General features: G+C 39.1%; 1 protein-coding gene across 2 annotated transcripts in view; it reads right to left on the minus strand.

Moving 5' to 3' along the window:
• The window catches only part of EPHA3 (EPH receptor A3), a 177,048-nt gene that overhangs the window by 143,382 nt on the left and 9,400 nt on the right, over positions 1-24,266 (minus strand). For both annotated transcript variants that reach the window (XM_036389286.2, XM_036389285.2), the window contains exon 2: positions 17,722-17,786. In XM_036389286.2, coding sequence (XP_036245179.1) covers positions 17,722-17,786 — 65 coding nt within the window. The remainder of the gene's footprint in view (positions 1-17,721; positions 17,787-24,266) is intronic.

The following is a 24,266-nucleotide window of genomic DNA, read 5'->3' on the forward strand; positions in this document are numbered from 1 at the left end:
TTACAGTTCTGACTCCTTCTTAAGGCAAGAAGAGAACTTTGACAACACTGACTTTTCTAACAACCAGAAGAAATTGATAAAACACTTGCTCTCCCAAATTCAGAAGTGTCTGTTTAATTTTACAGATAGGAAACTCATTAGTTCCAATGGGATCCAAAATGTAGATGCTTTTGCAGAACCAGAGCCTTGTTCCATTCATTGTAATTAATGTACCTCCCATGCTCTCGTGCTGCTTTAACTATTCATATTGCAGGTTTAAAATAAAAACAGCTGAAAAAAAAGGGAAACCCACCCTAAGATTTCCAATGGAAGAAACATGTATCTCATAAAAAAAAAAAGTGTATGTACCACTGATAATTCCTAAGCACTCTCCAGTTTGGGAACACAGCACATGTTGCATTTTGAGACAACACAAAATGTGTAACAGTAGCCAGAGTTATTAATAAAAAAATATAATTTTTTTTATTTACAATTACATTATTTACAATGAAAAATCATGAAAAACCATCTATAAATTCCTCCATTCAGGCATCCAATCATCAGACCTCTCAGGGACAAAAATACTCCACTGTTTAGCAAACAGTGGAAGACATGAAGAAACCAGACCAGCCCTTTGGAGCTAAGGATATGTCTATGTGATCTTTTGTGACTTTTCTTAAGCAAGACAATAAAAAATATCAGAACAGACATTAAAAAAAAAGAAAAAAGTAAAGTTAAAATGTAAGATATTATTAAAAAGAAAACACACAGAGGAAAAGAAGAAGTCAAGCTGTCTTCTGGATAGCTTCTTAAAACATTAGTCTCAAAATAGCTCTGCTATTAAAATCAGATGTTCTTAAAATATTAATGAATTACACACAGTGTGATCAGCTCTGAAGCTGACACACACAATTCTGCACCAGCACCAGACTTCTGGCAGAAGACAAAGGAAGCCAACACATCCTAAATTGCTGTTTACTAAGTTTCCTAAACAGGAGAAGAAAAAAATAACAGCAATGTCTTAATTCTGTGTCCAACTTCCTTGTTGTTAGTTCACTCTCATGGACCTCCTACCACTGAAGTTTGTTATTTACCAATCTGCTTGGGTTTGTTCTAAGAAGTAAGGAGATGCTTTGCAATTTGTAGAATAGTTATTTGAGAATAGATATCTCCAGGTCCTCCAAGACTGAATTAATTCTACCATGGAGGACTATGTTCTGGAATTCAAGTGACCTCTTCAACTTCTATTTTCCACAAGGAGAAAAAGGCATAAACTCATCTTTCAGCTCTTTTCTGTCCATCACACGCCCCTTCTATGTGAGGTAAATGCTCCTCAAAGAAGTATTTTTATTATGAACAACTCAAAAGCTTTGTTATGAGCAGTTTTCACAACAACTAAAATGAATAGGTAAACAACATCCAGATATCGCTTAGAAACTAATGACATCCAACCACAAAACAAATTAATATAATGGATTATACTACAAACTGCACTATAATATCACAGGCATCTTAAATAAATATCTCTCAGTAAGTTTCATCAAAATAAACACACTCATTTTTCCAACTATAATCACAGTGATGCTGTTGCATTATTTTTCTTCCACATGCCTCTACTTTTTTTTCCAGACAATGCTGCACTCAAGCAGCTTTATTTCACATCTCTTCCATGTTACACCCTCAAATTACTTGTCATAAAACATCTGCTTTGAGCAAAACAGCATCTAGAAAAAAAAATCCTATTCACTGGAAGGAAGCTTAAACCCACAGGACAATGAAGTATCAGGTATTTATGAGAAAGTGGAACAAATTCAGAGATGCTGTGAGCTGTGGTGTCAATTACACACAGCGAAACACACATAATTCAGGGTGAAAAGAAACAAATAAGCAGACTATCCCCTCACCCCACCCGGCTGTTTTATTTCACAGCAACACAGCAGACTGAGATTCTCTAGGATTTTCTAGGACTGCATTCCCATTCTGCAGGGCTCTGCTGCCTCCATGAACCACGGCCCAAGGTAGCTCCAGAGTGCCCAGGAGGGTCTGGGGGAGTTTATCCTGTGCAGGAAACACAAGGCCAGGAGAACAGTGGGCAGACAAAGCCCCACTCAAATGCAAAATTTGTCAGTGTTTGACCTTCAACTGTTTGGGGTTTTTTATCTGCCAGCTAATTTTCCATTCTCATTTTTCCCCATCCACACGGCAGTTCCTGAGTACAGTAAATCTCTCCTTTTTTGGGATGCATAATCTCTTTTAATATCCTGTGCTCTCTTATCATGCTGCAGTCCTCCCCTGTAATATATTGTCTATAAATTTTTCAAATGATATGAACTTCACCAGCTATAGAAATGATTGAAATACAACAGTAACTATTTTGTTCTGACAGAAATATTCTAGGGAGGCTTATGCTTGTTCTTGACAAAGAAGTAACATCTGGGTCATGCAAATTTAAAAACAGAATAAAATTACTTTAGTCTCAAACTCTAAGTCATAAAAGAAAGACACAACACCAAAGATGATTCTTTATCTGATTTCTTCTGATTTATGATATACATTGACTTGATCATTAAAGGAGGTGCATAAGCAATTCAAGTCAAATATGTGTAATTAAAATGCTTAAACTCAAAAATGTGATGTGACATTGTTACTGCTGAAAAATATATCAGCCATAAACACATCATGTGGATGGCCTATAGATCCTATGCCACAAGTAAGAATGAAAGTTAAATTAGGTTTTGTTGAGATGTGACATAATAACATTTTAAAAAGCACAGTAATCCTCCATGTTAAAATGCAGTTCTTTCTGAAATGATCCAGCTCATTGACTGAAATGTTTAATTTTTGCTACTTTTTCCAGCTCTTTCCTCAGATAATTCCACCAAACTCAAACAATTGTATTTGTTAAACTGAAACTCCGGTTTGGGTCAATTCCAGCTACACTTCCAGCTGCTAAAGTAGCATGGTGCCTTTTGAAAATTGCAACTTATTTTTCATGTCCCCAGCTTCCACCTGTCCCAGTATTCCACTCTGTGAAAATTCTATGGCACACTCTTATGCAAAGCATGCTAATGATCAAAATTTGTTACAAAAACTTAAAAATGTGGAATTTTTTGTTGCAAGTTACTCTTTTGACAGACCTTTGGAGAGGTCTAATGACATATCTTACACAAAACTCTTCTGCAACTGTAGGTCCAACACCCTCCTAAATTTCCTATGCCTACAAGCACAAAAAGCCAGAGGTAATATCAAAAACTGAGAGCGCCCTCAGTATAAATGTCCAAATGTTTTCTAAGTTCCAAAGTTTGTGCAATAAGCAGCATTTATGTAGTTTGATGACTTTTCGAAGAAACTGTTTGAAACTATTCATAGTTGCGGCATTAAGGCAACAGAGTTTCAAGAAGACATAGGAAAAAAATAAATGGTAGAAGGTATAGGAAATTATCACCTAGACTTTAACTCTGCATACCCAGTAAAACCTTTTGTACAAGTAGCCATCCATTAAATCTTGTTTTATTATGAAAACTATGAAAGCAAGATATTTAATGAAGACTTAATTTCTCAAAAGCAGGAAGTTGGTCCAGACCAAATCATCCCGTGCCAGTGAAACCAAATGAGTTGCTCAAAACAGAAAGTTGGAATGTTGATTCCTTCATAGCAATAAAAAGGTAGGAAGTAGAGAAATAAAGAATAACCTTTAGGAGCAATAAGAAAGTCGTCAAGTTCTGTAAAGCAGATATCACATTGCACGTTGTCAATACACTGCAGTACAAAATCAATGTCTATCAAATTAATTTCTTATTCACTCTTGTACCATCAATCACAAGGAACTTGATATCAATACAATGATCCAGTCTATAGCCTTCATTTGAATTAAACTGAGTTCTTTTAATACTGGCTGCTTTCTTTGGGAATAGCAAAGCTTCTTTGATTTGTGAGGGGTTGGGATTTCTTTAACTTCCAGTAAAATAAAAATCCACTTCTGAAGTGTTTACATGTATTGCATTTGGCTTCTCTGATTCACCAGCAGCAGAAGTTCTAGTTTAATAAATATAAGTTTATTTTGGATGAGTCTTTTAAAATTATCATTCAAACACTAAAAAATATCAACTTCTTTGCATAGAGAAAAGACAAGATTTGGACAGCAGGATTGATAAAAAACCTTGAACAGTCAGGACCTAATGCAACTCACAGATATGCTATGAAATATGCACTGCACTGCATACAGTATTAAATGTATATAAATTTCTAGAGTTTTTTGATTTTCAACTTCTTTATCAGGGAAGAGTGAGTCTTGTGTGCATGGCTATAAAGATATTTGCATTCATAGAGAAAAAAGACCACAGAGAACTTGTATTCTCTGTCCCTAAAATTGTAAGCAAAGAACTATTAGAATTTTGCTTTATACTGTAATATCTTTGACCAGGACTCTGTATTTATTTTACCCACTAAGGTATCTGCTGAATTGTGGAAAAAAAGACTTAAAAAGAAAAAAAGAAAAGAAAAAAAGGAGAAATGCTGCTATGGAAGGAGTCACTGCTTCAGGAACACACAGCCCTCTGGAGAGAAAGGACCATGCTTCCCTACAGACCCCAGAGCAGGAAGCAAACATGGATTCTCTTCCTAGTTTCATAAAAAAGAGGAAAAAAATAACCTGTAATCCATGCATGTCTCTTTCTCAGTTTGCAGCTTGTTCACACATTATTATGTATTTTAAAGATTGCACCCTTCATTTTTCTTTTTTTCTCCTTCTTCCTGAATTTCCTCTTGGTCTCTCCCTCAGTTTCACCTTCCTTTGCTCCTTTTTAAAATCTGTTATATTGTGATCTCTGGTCTTCCCCTATATCCCTGTTCATTTCAGTGCACAAAATGTCAAGTGGAACCAAAAAACCTAATTCTAAACTATTCTTTGTCAGTTATCCCAATACCATCTTTCTTGCCTTATTCTTTGTATACACATTTCTAGAGATTTGTGGACACTGAAACAATGTTTTTAACCTAATTTTGGTTATATGCAAACTCCACATTCATCAAATTATTCTGGGTTACTTCTAAGATTCTTCACTTTTTCTTCTTTTTATTTTCCCATGCTCTCAGATAATACAATATATCTCTAGTATTTATTTTGACCTTTTGGCATTCTTACTTTATTATCATTTTAATAATGCCATTAGCCATTCCATAACCTTTCCAGTTGCCCAGAATACCATATCCATTGCTCACACCAGCCATCAGTGGTTACTTATTACAATTCTGCATTTATTCTCTCTTCACAACAAAGGCATTTACAGTCACATTGAACCAATGATTCCTCTTCAGACACTCACTCCACCTCTGTCCTTTCCAGCCATGACTTTGTTCCACAAAGTCTAGCAATGAACGTGATGCCAAAATGTAATTTATATTCATTTTGGTTCATGCATTTACAAAACATTACTCACATTTTGAAAACACTCAAACCACAAAACCTTTACATTAACTCATCTCTTTGTTATGTTCAGTGCAGGAGCATTACCTACACAAAGTCATATTTTACTCTTAGCTACAATGGAAATTCAGCACAATTCCAGTTTGAATATGAACAAGGCATAGACAAAGAGAAATAAAACCCTGCCAAAAGTCACTAAATGAACTTGATTCCTAAATACAACACATTGCAAGAGGCCATGACAAAATCTGTTTACTTTTGGTCACAGTACTGCCTTGAACTCAACTAGGGAAGCAGGCTAAACAAACCTACACCACATTTGGCCAGTGTTTGTAAACACCTCTACCATGCACCAGTTAAAAGGCATATGGTTTTAAAAAGTTCACTTCCAAACATTTCAGAGGCAATTACATGCACATTTTATGTTAAATATAAAATAGGGTGGCAGATAGAATCCTGCAAAATTTTTGTACATCAGCATTACACAAACCCATGAATCTTCAGTTCAGACACTTCTTTGCTCCACTGTTGAATCCTCTTTATTTTTCAAAGGACACAATACAAACAATTACACACTAAATGCAAATGATATACTTAATTACAGATTATATTCCTCTTTTTCACCTTCTATATAGGAACCTGCCATTCTTCAGATTAAAACATGACTGAGTTAAGTAAAACTTTTTGTATTTTCTTTGGTCTGTCTTCAAAGTCACCACATTTCAGCCTATATAACACAGATTACAGACCTTCCACTTTGTGTCTCTGTTAATAGTGGTTTACCCCAGTAAATTAGGTCTATGGGTTTAATGCTGCCCTCCACCTTCTAAATCAAGACATTGCAATAGTGCAGTCACATGCAACAACTGAATTTTCAAAATGTAGCATGCAGTATATGTCAGTTTTCCTAAAAATCTTAACACCAACATTCACATTCAACATTTACTATTTTCAAAATATTTTCCATTCTCTCAGCTTTTGCTTCCATTTTCTCTATCAGTAGTTTGTTACAAAAATCCCAAACTCTTCAGGAAGTCGGTGGGGCAGCCCACAATGCACCCTCTGCTTGCTGCAGCACAAGACAGACAATCCACAACTTTCTCTTGAAACACTACTTAAATTAAAAATGTGACACTGCTGATGTTCAGTAAGGGGGTTGTTCCCAGATCTGCCTATCCCACCACACCCTCTGTGATTTAAAACCAACACCTGCCTTTAGTATTTTTAGATACTCCAGTTAGTTCCAGACTACAGGAGTAACAGTTCAGGACTGCTGTGGTTCTGGCAAATCAACCCCATGGTAAAGGGAAAGTTTCCACCTGGGCTGCACATTTATTTTGTGCATTACCTCACCACCTCTGCCTGTCCTTCATCCACACAGCATTTTTCTACAAGATCTGATTAACATTCACCCTCTGGATGTTTTCATTGTAAGAGGATGTTCTAATCTGAAAACCATTTACTTCTGAATACACAGCGCTGAATTACGGTGCCATCAGCAGAAGTGCGGCTCAGCCTCTCCTCTAAACATTTCTTCAGGCTAAAACACTTCTACAGAAATGCTCTGCAGTTCAAACATTTATTACCAGGTTTCAAAGTAAAATTAAATTACCATCACAGATACATTATGTTTATTAATAAAGTGTCACAGAAATATTAGCGAAAGTTAAACAGGTAACACAAGGATATCAGGGAACATAAACGCTCAAGTTCCAGTAGCAGTGTTTGCTTTGCCAGGTTACACATCCCATAATCTGATGGAATGCACTCAACATGATGTATCAAACTGCACAGGCAGGAAGAAAATTAACTTCTGAAGCTCTGGTTGGGATTTTAATTCTTGTGAAAAGTGGAGAAGTGAGAATCCTGTTTGTTTGGACTCCGAGTTTTTACAGAGATGCACAAAGGGAGAGTTTTGAACAGGTGACAGACACAAATGTCACTGAATCCATCTCTGAAACATGAAGTCAGAGTCTCAGGGAAATCCAGAGTTAACCCAAGCTCTGTCCCTCTCAAAGAAGCCACAGTGTCCTGTCTTTTCTCTGGAACATGAAGGTTGTTGTGGCATCTTTATTCCCTACTGTCACATGGGAAAGAAGCTCCAAGCCTTGCAGATGGAAGGCAGCAGAAACAGCTCCATAAGCAATTTAAATCCAGGTTGCTTTCTGGAGATCTCACTCCACTCTTGGATTCTTCTCTCACCCTCACACCTGACATCTCTCCATACAGAGCTGAATGTTTAATGTCACTATTCCCAAAGCTCTCACCTTCAGTTCAGCTGCCATTATTTCCTCAGCTCTTTTTTTTTTTGTATCCTGTTTACCCACAGAAAAAGTTTAGGTTTTTTAAACAAACAAAACCCCCACAAACAAAAATCCAAACAAACAAACCCAACCTAAACAAACAAACAAACCCCCAAAACACTCAATTTCCAAAAAAGCACTTCTGTTACTGAATCTTAAACAGTCAAAATCTCCTCTCTGAGCAGAAAATACAACCTTAGGATTTTCTGCTATCATGGAAAGAGCTATTAGGATTGGAAAAGGTCTTGAAAACATTCAGATTTTGGACAAACATGGCTCCTATTGCTCCATGGCTCTCCTATAAGAGCTTTTTGATCACAAGTTAGTTTAAGGCCAGACTTCTTATTTTTAGGAGCTGTGAAGAAATAAGCCACACTATGCTGTTATCTTTCTTTTCAAGAAATTCCTCCAGAACCCATTTAGCTTATACTTGTTAAATCCCTGGGTTGTAAAAGGAATGTAAACTGAACTGCAGCATTACTGTGAGGTGTTTCTAGACTGAAACACTCATCAGTTACACAGATAAAGCACCTACATCCTTACTTCATCCCATTCTTGGATATCTTTCCACCATCCTCCTAGAGGTGTTCCACATTAACCTCCCCATTAAGGAAGCCAGGATAGCAGTGAGTATGGCATCACACCTAATAGGATTGTTCAATACCAAGTTGGAGGACAAATACATTGCAAAGACACAGGGATTGTTCAGTCTTGTAAAAGAAAAAAAAAGCTAAGGAATGATCTCATTACAGACTGCAACTTGAAAGGGAGTTAACACAAACTCTCCTTAGTAACAGCAGATGGTGTAAGAAGAGAAAACAGCCACAAAATGTGTCTTGAGAAATTCAGGTTAGGTATCTGGCAGAATTCCACCCACTAGAAGCACTGAAACAGGCTGCCTGGAGGGGCTGGTATATCTCCAACCTCAGACTCCACTGTCCAAAACCAGAGCTGCTGACCTGATAGAACCTTAGCAATTATCCTGCACCGAGCAGGAGACTGGGTGGCCTCCTGGCAACTCTCCTAAACAACATTTTAATTTGTCTCTGGTAATCTACATCTCTGAAAATTAGACACATTTCAGTACAACATTTTAATGGAGATTCCAAGTGAAAAGTAGATTCTGATTTATGCCATTCTGCAGCCTGACTCATAACCAACACTATCACCCTCTCCCATCAGTCATAACTTTTGGGTGAATTAACTTAAACCAACTTAATTGACTTTAATGCTTTTGTTGATATCAGTGAAGTCTGAACAGGCACTAATTAAAGGATTAGTGGTCAAAATCTACCTTTAACATTCCAAGATAAACAATTGATACAGGATACTAATTCCTACCTTTCTACTCAGAAAGTGCAGCATATAAACCTAGACATCCAATGTAGAAACCAAGTTTCAGCTACTGCAAACAGAAACTTTCCTCTAGATTTAAGAGATTCACTTTGGGGTTAGGCTTTTATTTTGTTTAAAAACACGAACACAGAGCAATTCAATTTTTTTTTCCCCCCCAGAGTCCAACTAAAATCAATTGTCAGGCTCTTGAGGAAGGATGGTGTTGACTGCCCCTCCTTGCCTACCGCAAGAGCACACAAACCACATCGCAACACAGCTCTCATCCCCCCGTCCTCGTGCTAACAACCAGCAATCAAATCACCCCGTGTGTCTCAGCTGCCCTTTGGGGCCTCTGGAAACCCAACAGCTGGAAATAAAGTTTGAGTAATCGCAGTTAGGCAGGAGAAACCAAGCCACAGATGAAATGGCCAGATGTCACGGAGTGAAACTCTGAGATTTCATCACCTTATTATGTGTAAGATGGTATCTCCACCCGGTGCACAGAGCCCCCAGCAGCACACAGCCTTCACCGCTGATTAAAAGCAGAATATCGGCACAAAACATGAGTTCCACCGTAACACCTTCTGCTCCAAACACCAAAACAAGAGCACCGAGAACCAAAACAGCGGCTGCTGGCTGAGGTCTGCCGCTGGATGCTTTACCAAGGGACACAGAGCAGCTCCCTAAATCCTGGCGAGCCTGTCCGGGCGGGAGGTGCGGGACGGCATCCCCGGTGCCCGCCGAGGGACCATCGCCACCTGCCGGACACAGAGCGGGGACGGGAGGCGGGATGGGGGCTTGGGGAGCTGCAGCGAGGCAGGGAGGTGGGATAGGGCTTGGGGAACAGGATGGAGCTTGGAAAGCCGGGATGGGGAATGGGAAGCGGGATGGGGGCTTGGGGAGCGGGATGGGGCTTGGGAAGCCGAGAAGGGCTTGGGAAGCCGGCAAGGTGGCTTGGAAAGGCGGGATGGGGGCTGGAAAGCTGCAGTGGGGACGGGAGGCGGAATGGGGGTTTGGGGACCGGGACGGGGGCTTGGGAGATAGCAGCGGGGACGGGACGCGGAGATGCTGCGCTCGGAGCGAGCCGGGCTGTGCTGTACGGACTGAGCCCCCGCCGCTCCTCGCTGGTGCGGGACACCAACACCAACATCCCCGCTGGGCACAGCGTTATGGGGACACTGTCCCAGCTCCCCACCAAGCCCGTCACCCTCGTACAGCGGGAAGGGAACAGCGAGGCGGTGCATGCTCCCACCACACTACTCCTCCTCCATCATCATCATCACCGCACACTGCTCTGCCCGAGCCGCAGCCCGTCCCTGTGTGTGCCGCCAGGTCCCCAGGGCTGGCGATGGCCCAGGCCGGGCTGAGGGTGTCCGGAGCAGGGAGGGGAAGGGCAGGCGATGTTTTTGGGGCCGGAGCAGGGAGGGGAAGGGTAGGCGATGTTTTTGGGGCCGGGGAGCGCTGCCCCCCGCTCCTCCTGCCCCGCCCGCAGCCAGGCATGCGAGCCGCTCCGGGCAAGGCAAAACGGAGAAATTAGGAAATTAATTACCAAAACCCTCAGGCTATTTTCACAAATAACTATAAAAAGAAAGGGGGAAGAGGGAAATCAAGCAACGCGTGTCTCCTGCCTTGAAACATCCTGCGAGTCTCGCTCCTTCACCCTGCAGCCATCAGTGCCCTTCGTGCCCACTCCCCAATAACTTTTTAAAGCACTTTATACCTTCTAAAAGCACTTCTAGAACTACAGTCATCTCACACTGAATGCTTACAGATATTTGGGGGAAAAGAAAAAAAATGCAGAATAAACTACCTAGCCAAAGTATTGACACCATAAATACAACCACAGCAAAGCTATCAGGAGAAAACATTTATGGGCATTTTTAACTGGAGACAGGAGTTGCTTGTCTTGTGGACTTGATGTTATAAAAACAGTCTTAAAACCGACTACACTGTGCCCCTGTGATAAATAATATTGCATTTCATGACAGTTCCTGTATTTACTTTGTTCTTTTCTGGTTTATGCAAATAAATTCAGCACAAAATAATAAAATTATGAAGTAAGCGTTTCTTCACAAAATGAAAAATATCTCATGGTGACGAGACCGTTTGAGAGAAGTTTTCACAACTGGCCTGGACTTATGCTGACAGAAATAAAATTCTGCCCATGAGGAGAATGATGTTCTTCTAAACTTTGAAAGTTAAAAGGAAAAATTGTAAGCTGGAGCATCTCCATTTCCAATTTTAAATAAGATCTTTATAAAACTCTTGGAGCAAAAGACAAAGCTTGCTCTTTCTTTTTTTTCTTTTTTGTTTGAAACCACAGAAAAGTGATCTCCAACCTTCAACAACCTTATTACCAGTAAATAAAAAGACTGATGAGGCTAATGAAATATGGGGATGGTGTCCATATTTTTCATTATAAAATATGTTATAAGGACGTTGTCCTTATTGTACTTTTTCTTCTTGTTGTTATAACTACTGTTTAACAGAAATCTTATAATTTGAAGTAACATAGTAAAAAAGTAGAAAAAAAGAAAAGCCTCCCTCCCTTAATAATAATCACTGAAACAAGCACAGTTTCTACTTTAGATCAATTTAAAAGCTGTTTTAAAAACGTACCAAAACACAGCACCGTTATGATCACACTGAACTTTTCAAATGAATGCAATGCAGACTACAATTATTAAAAAAAAAAAATAAGAATAATCCAGTGCTCCACATTTTAAAAAGGAAGGCATTTGTCTCTGGTAACAATTCCTAACAAGACCAGGGATGCATAAAATTCTGAAGTAATATGTTTAATCTCTTTCCTTTCCCCCAAAGCATTTATCTTATTTCGTTAGTCAACTCCAGTTAAGTTTTTTGATTTAAACTTCCCTTTTAAATGCATGCTTAGTGCAAGCAGCAGAAGATAGTGCACAGAAGGAACACAAGTCAAAACCAGTTAAAATACACTGTCATTGACTATTTACACACTGCCTCTGAAACTATCAACAAAACTCACATTTATTCAAAATCAGTCAAGAATATAACAATATTCACAGAATTAACATATCTATCTGGCCTATCTCACAGCTTTTTGTTGCTACAAGAAAGATCTAGCAGAAAGGGGAAAAAAGTATAATACAAACAATTTTCCTTTTACTAATTCAGATTTTTTGTTAAAGCAGCATCCACAAACTGAAGAAACCACAATTGCCTTCTGATTCAAGGCTGAGTGTGAATGAAGATACTTTAAAAATTCAGAAATCAAGCAGACTTTTAATTGTTCCTCTCCAAAGAAAAATCGTTCCTTTTACAGCAGAGCATTCAGAGAGTTTTATTCCAGCAGGAAGAAAACAAGAAGTCTAAAACTGAGAAACAGCACAGACTTGCTTACAGAAAACTGAGGGTAAAAAAAAACTTTTATGAACGCTCTTACTTTTTAAAGTTTTCACTATTTTGAAAAAAGGAGACTCGAGTGAAACAAATACACTTTCAGTGCATCCCAAAAGCATATAATAAGTGAAAAAAATGAGCATATTAACAAAAAAAAATTTCCAATCAGCCACTCACTGTAAGAAGAAACAAAGTCTATGAATCACAAAACCAAAATCCCAAGTGGTTCATTTGACTTGCAACCGTCAGAACAGTCTGCCCACATTTCAGACATGATACACAAATTGTGGAAGGCAGGGTAACAGTATGGGGTTGTAAGGAGACCAGAGCTCAGGCAAAACAGATAAATCTTGATTTCACAGAACGCATTGTTTTAAGAAGTACTAAGGAAATTCCACTGCTAATGGATAGGAAAAAGAAAGTATACAGCATAACATGATAGTTTTCATTTTTAAAACAAGGTATCTTTATAAAGATATCTTTAAGTTTTGGTCTTTTGTCTCATACCAATTGTTTGATATCACTGGGTTCACTTTGAAACTAATTTTCACAACCACTTAGTGATTTCAGCAACACTGCCTACTTTATATACAGTACTGCTTAGAAGTTGTCAAGTTTTGTGTCAGACAAAAAAATGAACACAGGCTAAGATGTCAATCAGCATCAAAAAAAAACTAAAATGAGGCATTTGATAATCTTTTGCATTTTTGTTGGCCAGTTTTGAGGCTTTTTGGCAGCTCAGCTGCCCTGAGATTCTGCAGTGGTGTCAAAATGGGAGACTTGTGCAAGGAAGAAAAACTTTGCGTGTTTTTTGTGCCCAACTGAGGGGAAGGCTGAAGGAAAGGCACAAGGAAACCCACTGGCATTAAGGACCTACTGAAAATAAAAACCAAACCCAAACCTTCCACAGAACAGGATGCAATTAACAGCAAGACACAAAGCTGCAGGAAAGCAAACCTCGTGGAAATACTTATTAATCTTCAAAATGTCTTCTGTATTAACAGAGAAACTTTCCAGTCACAGTGAGCTGAGAAACTGATTCTTGAATGACATTTATTTGAGAGCACCTTCATCAGAGCCAGGATGTACCCTGCACAAATTCTCCTCTACCTTCTCCTAGTCACAAGGGACATCCAAATGCTTATATGCCAGGCTCTTCTGCGGTCACTCTGTCCATGATATCCCCCAAAAAGAAAAGACCCAAAAGTTTTTATAGTGCTACACATTAGCCAACTATTGAAATCAGAACAAATGAAACCAAGGAAGCTGCCAGCAGCCTGGGTAGGCAGCAATGCAGCCTAACGCGACAAACTACTTTCAGGCTTTTGAAATATAAGAAAGGAGGCATTTTCCTCACTTTTGCTTGGATTATTTTGATTCTAACCCAATTTTTGGTTGATGGAAAAACTCTCATTAATCTCAGTCACGCAAGCTCTAGCCTGCCTGGCACAACACCAGCTATTAGGGAAGCAGGGAATGTTACCCTTCTCTCCTCAAATACTGATGAACCAGTTTCCATTACTGACATGATCAGCTTGATTTGTTCAAATGACCATAAGAGTGACCACTAAAAAAAAGCTAAGTTGTCAACACTCAATTTCACACTAGGTGCCCAAAAGTTTAAGGTACCGAGTATGGCCAGCTCTCAAAGAAATCTAATGTTTCTGAAGAAACTCAGCGATTTAGAAAGCTGTCAAGATCAGAAACAGAATCATTATTTTTCCAATCAACCTTTTAAATTTTGTCTGAATTTTACTAACTTTAGCCATGTACAGAACTCATTGAAGTTGGATATTTTTGTTGTTGTTGTTAGAGTTGTTTCTGTTATGGTTTGTTTTTCCTGACGTGGTTTTGTTTCTTTTTTGAACAATTATCTTTTACACGACAGTAAAAAAATGCCACAGCATTCCTTTCTCTAGCTACAAACCAAACAGGATAAGAGTGATTTTGCTGTTACTTTTCTCTGACTACATGAAAAAAACATGACCAAAAAATTTCAGGCTCCATAAATTTGACTAATAAACACGTAAAGATTGAGTCACAAGCTGCATGACTGCAGAACAATGGATTGAGATTATGTCATGAATTATTTTTTTGGTGAAGTTTAGGAAAAAAAACAAACTATGGAGCAGGAGTCAGATACATCTTTCTCCCTAAAAAATGATGCTGAAACCAATAAAATTCCTCCCATGAATATGCAGAGCAGGGTTTAGACTGTACTCCTTTTGTTCTGTATGAATTATCCATCACATTTCTATTGTATATTATTAAAGTGACTTGCTTTATCCTCCCAACCCCCACATCTGTGCTGCTGTAATTTATGTGAATTACGGTTAATGATCATTTGCATTATGCTTAATCAGCATATCAATAATATACTCTGCACAGAGTAAGTAGCTCTTCTTTCTTTCCCTTTTAATGAAACCTATAGAAATAGAGCTAGGGTTTGACTGATTGGCATCACAAAAAGGTTGCCTGGGCAGGTGCTGGGGATGGTGGCACAGGACAGGGGCCTTGTGGCTGCTGCCAATCATGCTCAAGCATCAGCAAAACCTGCTATTATATTTTTTAATTCTTGTGCCTTGCTATCTGGAGGGGCCAATGCTTTGCGCCGACAGGGTTTTAATGAGCTTGACCAGATCAGTGTTCCTGGAGCCAAGGCTGTGGCTGTGTGGGATGGTTCAAGGAGAGATCACATTCTTCCAGGGTGATATTACTCACCAGAGTCTAAACCACTGCCACCACAGCATGTTCATGTGGGACACACGAACCCCTGAATACCAATGAGCTACAAACCTTAACATGAATATTCAGGAATTTCTGGAAAGCTATTATTACATATGCCTAAGTCAAGAGAACTTATAGAAAGACAGAAGAACCAATCAATTCGGGTCATTTTGCCAGAAATCAATCAATATCATGTATCAACAGGATAAAATTATTAACCTAGTAAGAGGTTTGTTAAACACTTCAGTTAAATTATTTTTAAAAACTCTGTAAGTCACCAGCTTTGGTGTCCTGACATTTATGTGAACACTGCTGCACGCTTGAGAGGAACTGGCACGACACCAATATTCTCATTTGTGAGTCACAGCCTCCAGTGCAGCTCTATCAGCTTTACCTTCTAAATCACTGCTCTGCTATTAGCAATCTTTCAATATGATGTGACATCTTTATTATAATGTTTTTCCACTGAAGCTTAAGTTCATATTTTAGCTCAAGAGACAGACACAGCCATATTTACCAGGTTTAATTAATTGACTATAAATAAGGGGCTGTAAGAAGAAGGCGCCTCTCTCACACGATGCTCAAGTTGTCACCATGTCACAGCAAAATGCCAATTGGGATAGGATAAACATTGTTATTTCTACACTTTGCATTTATAATTCAATATGTAATCTTAAAATTTCAAGGTATTTTGAAGACTACAGTCTAGAGGTTCTGTTCTCTTCCAAAAACAGTCACAGCATATGATCTACATTAATTTACTGCCACGCGATTTTTAACGAGGAATTTCATTAACTTGCAAGAACATCAGTGAAATTCTATGATTTACTTTGGCTCCCATATCCGAGGATATGGCAGTAAATAGGAACAGCATGTACAAACACACACAAACAACAACTTGGGCTGGATTTACCTGACAAAAACTTGCAAAAGCCAATAAAATTGACCTTGACAGATCCAGGGGCCCTTTTTGGTGGGAGAATGTAGCACATCTGTTTTCCTTATAGCCCCCATGATACCCTGCATCATTCCCTACCAACTGTTTCAGGCATCCAAGGCAGGAGAGACACAGCTGCAGGGAGCAGAGCAGCAGATCTGCACAGCTGCAAGAAGCTGAGCAGAGCAGGAGAGCAAAGCAGAGGAGCAGTGGGAGCTGGGAGAGAAAGGCTTCAAAAAAAAATGCAAGTGAAAAAAAGAAAACCACACTGATGAACTAGAAATTGCTGGAGAGTTCCCTCTTGGACATCCTGTTTAGAGATGTTTCTTGTTGGGAAAAGTCAGCAGAAAAAGCCACTAGGAGGAAACCTGAACCCTCTTCCCACTTCTTTCCCATGAGAATGCAGCAATTTTATCCAGAGACATGGAGAGAACTCGAAAAATGAACCAAACCTTCATCCTTAAATACTGCTAAACACCTGCTTAATGCCTAATATCAAGAAGGCACAACTTAAACATTAGCAAAGGAATCCCATGAGGTAGAGATGCAAAGGCACTGTTAACACTGATTCTGTAAAAGTGATAAAGGCCAATCAACAGCTTGCCCAAAGCTAAAAAAAATTAAAAAAAGAAGAAGAAAAGAAAGAAAGAACAAAGAACAGCGAAAGAAAGCCTCACAGGTGCTTTCTTTCAGCAAAAACTTGATGGCTCAGCTTCCTTCTCTGAGAGCAAGGGTATGGGGGTTCTGGACATTGGGGTTCAACTGCTACTGGTTTTTTGTGTTTGGGGGAAGCAGAATGCAGGAATGCAAGAGTCATCCTACATATCTGCATGATGTAATGCAGAAAGAGAGAGGTGGGATGTTCCTACACACAAACACACATTTCACAGAGACATGGAGGTGGGGAGTGAACACATATCAGCATCACTAGACAGATATGCACCATTTAGTCATCAATATGATGTTATTCAAGAATTTTTTTTAAAGAGTCTTGCTGGGAAAAACTATGTAGAAATGACGGAGTTAGCAAATTGGAAAGCGCAGGTGCTTTAAGACTGCACTTCTAAATCTTCCAAAAGAATACCTAGTTTCATTAGATGTAGATACAAGGTAAACAAACCAACAACGACCTCCAGAACATTATGTAGACATTTCTGTAGTAATACTTTAACTCATGACTTGAACAGTTTAGCAACAATTCGGCACAAAAGTTACAAATAAGTACTTACATCAGCCACTTATGTCCACACAGCTTTCACCTCCCACCACTTCCATCTGAGCAAATTAGCAAGTAACGCCATGAAGCAGAGCCATGATCTCTTTTAGAAATCACTTTATGACAGAGAAGGAGCAGTACCTAATGAGAACTTTTTGCTGCTGTTGTTCAGTGCACCTCTTGCTTTCATGTTTCTCCCCAAGGAATGGGCCCTTCCTGGGGTTTACCTGCAGTGGGATGGGTGTTCTAAATAGAAGGCCCCACACCTGTGTAAACCTTATTTTGCAAGCTTAGAGCAGATTATTTCTGCATCTCCAAAGCCCCAGCCTTATTGCACAGTGTCCTCTGAAGAGGAAACAATGGTTAAATGGCACATTGGTCTGCAGCAGCACTTTCCCATTTCACACTCCAGTGAACTCACCCCATGCGACGGGTAGGAGATCCAGCCCAGCTCCCCTTGAATTGTTTTTGAATCCAGCAGATTAACTACAAAAGAAGACACAAGGAAGAGGAGTGAGTTTCCTTTGCCTCTGCCCAGTTAACCTCAGTTACCCACACCCAGAGCTGTGTTTATTTGAGGACCCTGTGAGCAGATGATTTGTTCAGGTGGCCAGGCAGTGAAGCTGTACAGAAGAAAAAAGACAGACAAATGAAAAGGATCATCTCCTTCAGCTTAAAACACTATGAACAGCAGACAGGGCAACTTCTGAAAACCAGAAAAGTGACAAAAAACAAACAAGGGATCATGGCTAAATTAATTGCAGCAGGGGGTGAGAACAGAACTCTTCTATCAGCTGCACAAACCACAGCGTTTTCCCCTTGGATTCTTGAAATGTGGGTCACTGCATCTAACTGAAATGGTGAGATCTGAATATTTAAATCATTATTTGATTAAAGGCATCCATTTGGCATCTATAATCTTCTCAGAATATAGTAATAAATAATGAAAGCTGATTAAAGTCCTTCCTGCAGTTCTTTCTTGCTTCTGATCTAATTTGTTCTCAAATTGTCTTGCAGTAGTGTTTTCTAAATGTCATGTGTAACACATTAGATACAAGAGTAATTATTTGCAATGTTACAAGTTCAGACAAACCTGCTTTTAAAGAGGGCCATCAATTGATTGCTAATCTTGCTGGTTTGGTTTTTTTGGGGTTTTTTTTTTTTTTGAGTCATGCAATAATTTTCAGTGTGAAAAGGAAGATTTTATTTGTAAACAGTTTCACAGGAATTTTCCAGTCAATCAAATCTCAGTGGATTTACACCTTATTTTAAACACAAAAGGTATTTAAAAAAATACGTACATCAAAATTGAAGGATATTCTTTTTTTAGCATTTATTTGTTTCCTTCAAGCACAAAAGTAAATTCTTTTTCCTCATCTTGGCCATACAGCCTCTAGATGCTTGATCATACACTTCCCTAAGTAACCAATTCTTTATCAACAGTAAGCAGAACAGGTGAATTTATACAAAATACTGTATAAAAGAAAATAGCCTGTATATAAATATCAACTAATGAAGTATTAATACTTCATAGCAACACTGTAATATTTATTATCTGCAATCTGAGCTTACTTTTGTTGGGTGTGTTCACCACCCCCAACACCCCCTTTATATTTTTTTCCCCTTCAGTACAGAAATAATGATAATGAGAAATGAAATAATTCTCAGCATATGCTAGGGCTTTTTAACACCTGACAATGACAGATTTATTAGAGGTAGCCACTGTAGCAGCTTCTTCTTCTATTTGTTAACCTGAAGGGTTGTCACTGCTGCCAGAACCAGATGGCCTGAGCATAGGTGTTCCAAGTAAACAGAAGAACAGCAAACAAAAAATGAAGAACAATGTCTATGAATCAGCTGAGTTAAGCTATTTGTATTATTTCATCATTCTCCTTTTAACTGCTGTTTAATTTTGGACACCACTTTAAAAAAAAAGAGCTCTGAAGGCGTTATTTTTACTGTTAATTAGAATGTGCAGAAGGAGACGCAGGTGTATAGTATTAAAAATAAGGCTGTGCTATAAAGAACCATAAATAAACATATTTTCTACATTTTTGTGCACACATATTTGTGCTTTGTATGGATATATGTGCACTGCTCTACTGCCAGGACTGAGCTGCTCTGCCATCTATGTGAGAAAAATGTTTCCCCCTGCAGTTATACTCCCCTTTAAAAGAAAACAATAGCACTGTTTTATCTACATCAATAAACACAATATCTTTACTAATCTTACAGAAAGAACATAATCCAGTGCTACATATTTCTTAGCTCTGAATCAAGTCCTCAATCACATAGACAAAGAAAAATCAGTCAGTCCTTTATTGAGTGCACAGGGCCCTAGGCAGGCAACTCTGCAGCAAGGTTTGCATCCATGAAAAGGAAACAGCAATAAAAATTCAAAAGGAAAAGTGCACTTCTCATTTTTTGTTAGCAGAAATTCCCACAGATTCTGGATCTCCTGGGATGAGACAGATCTGTTTGCCATGCATCTGCACCGCACGGTGCTGAAGGAAGAGTGACTCCTGAGGAAAACCCCTTGGCAAGAAGTGGCTGAGGCAAATCACCCAGGGGCAAACTTTAGTGATATATTTTATATATAATAAATAATATATATTATTATATTATTATATTAATGATACATTATTTATTCTTTCAGGACAAGGTCCTTGAAAACATGATTGCGGCCACTCTGAAATTGATTAACTCAGTCCAAACTCAGTTTCATCTGTAAAACACATCCAGGCAATGGACCCACAGCTTGGTGAAAGTTCCCCCTCTCTAGATCTGCCTGCAGGTCCAGCTTGCCCTCAGAGGCATCACTACAGGACATGGGTGGTAATTAAATGTTCAGTGTCCCCCACAACAGGTGGGTACCTCAGCCATGGGGCAACCTGATATCATCAGGATCAAATCTATGAAGTTAAGAATAATTTTTCAGTTCTCTCCTTCATTCCACTTTCCTCACCTCCTTCAGACTGGAACCACTACTTTTCCATGCTCAAACCTGTTTCACTACATTTTAGAAGTCCTTGCAAGGGAGGTTTTCACTCTGGCTACAGGAAGCTTCTGGTTCAGATGGGTGTTGCGCTGTTCTTTAATAGTATCTAAAATGCAAAAAATTTCCTTTCAAGTAGTAACTTAAAAAAACCACCTTCTTCTTCCTGATAAAAGCTTCTAGGACACTCATTTTCCCCGTGACTTCCAGAGAGTTGTACACCTTGATAGTGAGGAAACAATAATGCAGAACTCAGAAGATGCAATCCTGGTCTCTAGACAAAAATGACTGGGAGAAGCAATGGTTCATTTTGTCATTGTATGTCCTAACACCATATATTAATCTGGAAACTGGAGGAGAAAATAGCATTTCCCTACACTAAGACATAAGAAATACATAAAGAATGGATTAGAAATTCATTATCTGATTTATTTTTCTTCATGGATTTGGATGGTTAGGTAAAGAGTAAAAATGGAAAACTTCACGCAATCACTTGATTCCTACATTAACTCATCACAACTTTTAATCCTGATAGATCCTTTAGTGTAACAACAAACAACACTTGGTCAGGTCCATTTTGTGAACCAATTAATGAAGTGTTTCATGAAGATGTACTCAGCTAGATTCTCACCGGCAGGCATTTTTCAGTGTGATCCTCATTTGTCTTCCCATATACTATTAAAGTTAAATGAAAGCCAATACTTAAATAGCCTACGAATGCCTACAGCCATATATTTACTAGATGAAAGAAGTTTATGAGTTTCTCACACAACTCATTTGCTCTCCTTGTACCAACTCCTCCTGCAAAACTATGTTACCATCACTCCACTGGTTCCTACAAAAATCCCTGAAGTTGACCAGCCAGTTAGAGGGGTAACTCTTAAAAGAAAGCTGAACAGTTTCTTTGCTAGTGACAATTCTTTCCAACAGAATGCCTTGGAAAAGATTCCTGGTTGTGCTGAGGAGACACAGAGGAGCAATAAAGCAACTTTAAGTAAATAAATAAAGTGCTGTCTAACTAGCTCGGTATCCTGCATTGGTTCCCATCATATAATTACCTTGATTTAAAGCTAGTGGTAATTCTAAGGGAGAATTTACTGGCATTAAGACGAGCAGCCATGACTTCTGACTCTGAAAATCAGTGATTTGGTCCTCCTGTACAACAGTCCTGCTCTCCACACTACAATGCAGTATTTCTGCCAATACAGCACACCCCTAAAATGCCACTTAAGAATATTTTCTCTTTCTAGAGACTCTTTGCTGCCTGATTCTCTTGGTCGTCCCCATGCACAGCCACAGGAGAAAGCATTATCAGCTCCCTCCATGTGGATTTCCAGGGGGTAAATCCAACCTCTCTCCAGAACTGGAGTAGGGATGTGGATGTGAAACACAAAGCTCCCTCACTCTCCCTCTCACAGCATTAGCAGAAGATGAATGGAGGCTTGGGTGGAATATGACACTCGTGCTACCAGAAACTGCTTCCAGATTTGGGAGTGATGGTCCAGGGCTCACTAACAGCATGTTTCATCAGGAGGGATGTCAGGGAAAGAAAAGAACCCTAAAACTAAACTGATTCCTGAACACAGTCTGAAAGCTGCAGCATTTCCAGAAACACATGGGGTAATAACTGCCACAATGAGATGAATACAGTATAAATACCTCCCACAAGAATAAAAATAAACAAACAAATCTCATGCCAGGTAGAATCACTCGGAAATTCCCCTCACTGCTGAAGAAATGAGGAAAGCCTGCTAGGGGACACTATCCTGCAACTTGCAATATTTAGAGAACCACCTACAAACTTCACCAGTGGAAAGCATTCCCAAATTTTCTTCTTTGCATAGAAAATACAGAGCAATAGCCAATGTCAAGAGATATTTAAATACTTTTTCTTCAGCTAATTAACATTTTCCATTAATATTAAAAAAATGCATAAGAAAACCTCACACCACTATGTTGTCTTCTCTTGTCTGGCAACAAACTTTGAGTTTTTACCCTGGCTGGTTATTAAAAAAAAGCCAACAAATGGGAAAAATTAAATTTGCTATGCAACAACAAAAACAAAACCAAAACCAAAAAATGGTGACTGTCTAATTGAAATGTGCCATATAATCCCAAGCAGCAAAGAAAATACTCTGCGGCAGAAAGTCAGCCAGAACTTGGTTTTGGGGTGGGACAGAATGGAGTCAGCCCAAAGCCTGATGAACATATTTGGAATGGTGAACCCTTCCCAGCAAAGGGGGCTTGCACCTGTATTTTCATCCATCTATGAACATAGATCTGAGCCTTCACAACTCTCCATTGCCCAAGCAGTGGCAGCAGATCACTTGTGTGATTATTCTGGGGCTAGAACCAACACTTATAGACAGGCAGGCAGAACTCAGGGCAAAGTTGCACCTTGATGCAATTTTAATTTCCAGCTAGGATCAGCTATCATGCCAATGTTGCCATGAAAACAGCTAAGGCAGACCAAGAAACCTTTGGGAAGGGACAACAAATAAAAAAGGGTGTCCAGCAGTGAAGCCTGGTTTTAAGTAGCCTGATTTGCTGCTTGCTTAATAATAAAAGTCAAGCCTCCTGTGATTTTATGGTCCTGCATTTCCCCTCAAATATTTTAGTGAAGATGTTAGCACTGCTCAGAAGAAAATAAAATAAAAACACCCGTAGAACTCTGTAGCCCTTTCCCAACCCACATGCCAACAGTTTGGCCCATTTACTGAAAAACTCTTTCCTAAAGCTGAGATTTCTGCTGAGCCCAAAGCCAGGCTGCAGTCCTGAGAGAGGCACAGCCCTGTGGGGTCTGCACTTCCAACCCTCCTTGCCTGAGCTGTGACACTGCACAACACAAATGTGATTTTGTGCAGAACATTCCAAATTTGGCAACTGTCATGTTCAATCTGTGGTCAAACTGCTGACTGAAGGACTCCACCAGGGTGAGGGCAAGGGATGAACAAGTAAACAAAAACCAAAATGAATTAAAAAACAGCTGCTGCAATACTGAACACAGGAATATTCAGAAAATACTGGAAAGACCAAGCATCGATTATTTTCACATAAGTGTTCAGTAAAAACTTTCCAAAATTAAGAGATTTTGTCACAAATATCAGATGAAAAAACAAAAAACTAGCAAATTACGTCAAATTACCCTAGAGATTATTGCTTCTGCAGAACATAAAAGCTTCCATCATCAATTCAGATGATTTGGCAAATTCTAATTTCATGGCAGCTTCCCGCAGTTTTTGAATAGGAAGAATTTAATTTTCCTCCTTCCAGATTTTACTTTTCTTATCAAACACACTCCCCAAGAGCATCTGCGGCCAGATTTAGATACCTCAGCTTTTCCTACAGCTGAAAAAGAAGAAGAAGCAGCCAAAGCAGCAACCCCTCACTGCAGGTTTCTCTCAAAAGGCTGCCATGAAGGAGGGAATGCAGGGCAGCAATCAGCAATGCAAGAATGCCTATAAATAAAAAACATCACCTGCACTCCATGCTAAGTGGAAGCTCTCCAGTGGTCTTCCTCATTTTGCTAAGTATGGAGCCTGCCTGTGGAAAAGGGACAATAATCCACCCATTCTCAGTGATGAACACAGGCAAAACAGGTTTTTATTTCTTTTTTATTACTTTGAAACATGAGCATTCTCTTGATATTGTTAAAGTGGCAAAAAGCTCAATTTCCAAGTATGCAAAAACATATGACTGGTGGTGGGCTGGAATGCACTGTTTATCAAAGGGGCCTAATAAGGTTTCAGTTTTATTAGGCTATTTCCTGTAAGTTGATATGTGCCAGTTCTTTTCTTTAAGACAAGGATATAAAAATTAAAAATGGATTAACCTAATGGGTTCCAAATTACTGTCGCCTTGGCTTCTTTGCATTTTTTTTTAAACAGTTCCAATTGGTCCTGTTCCAGTGCCTCCTACAAAAAGCAAGAGGCAGAAAGCTTCAGAATACCTGTATTAGAGTTTAGCTGAAC

This window comes from Molothrus ater, chromosome 2, assembly GCF_012460135.2.
Source record: "Molothrus ater isolate BHLD 08-10-18 breed brown headed cowbird chromosome 2, BPBGC_Mater_1.1, whole genome shotgun sequence".
NCBI lineage: Eukaryota > Metazoa > Chordata > Aves > Passeriformes > Icteridae > Molothrus > Molothrus ater.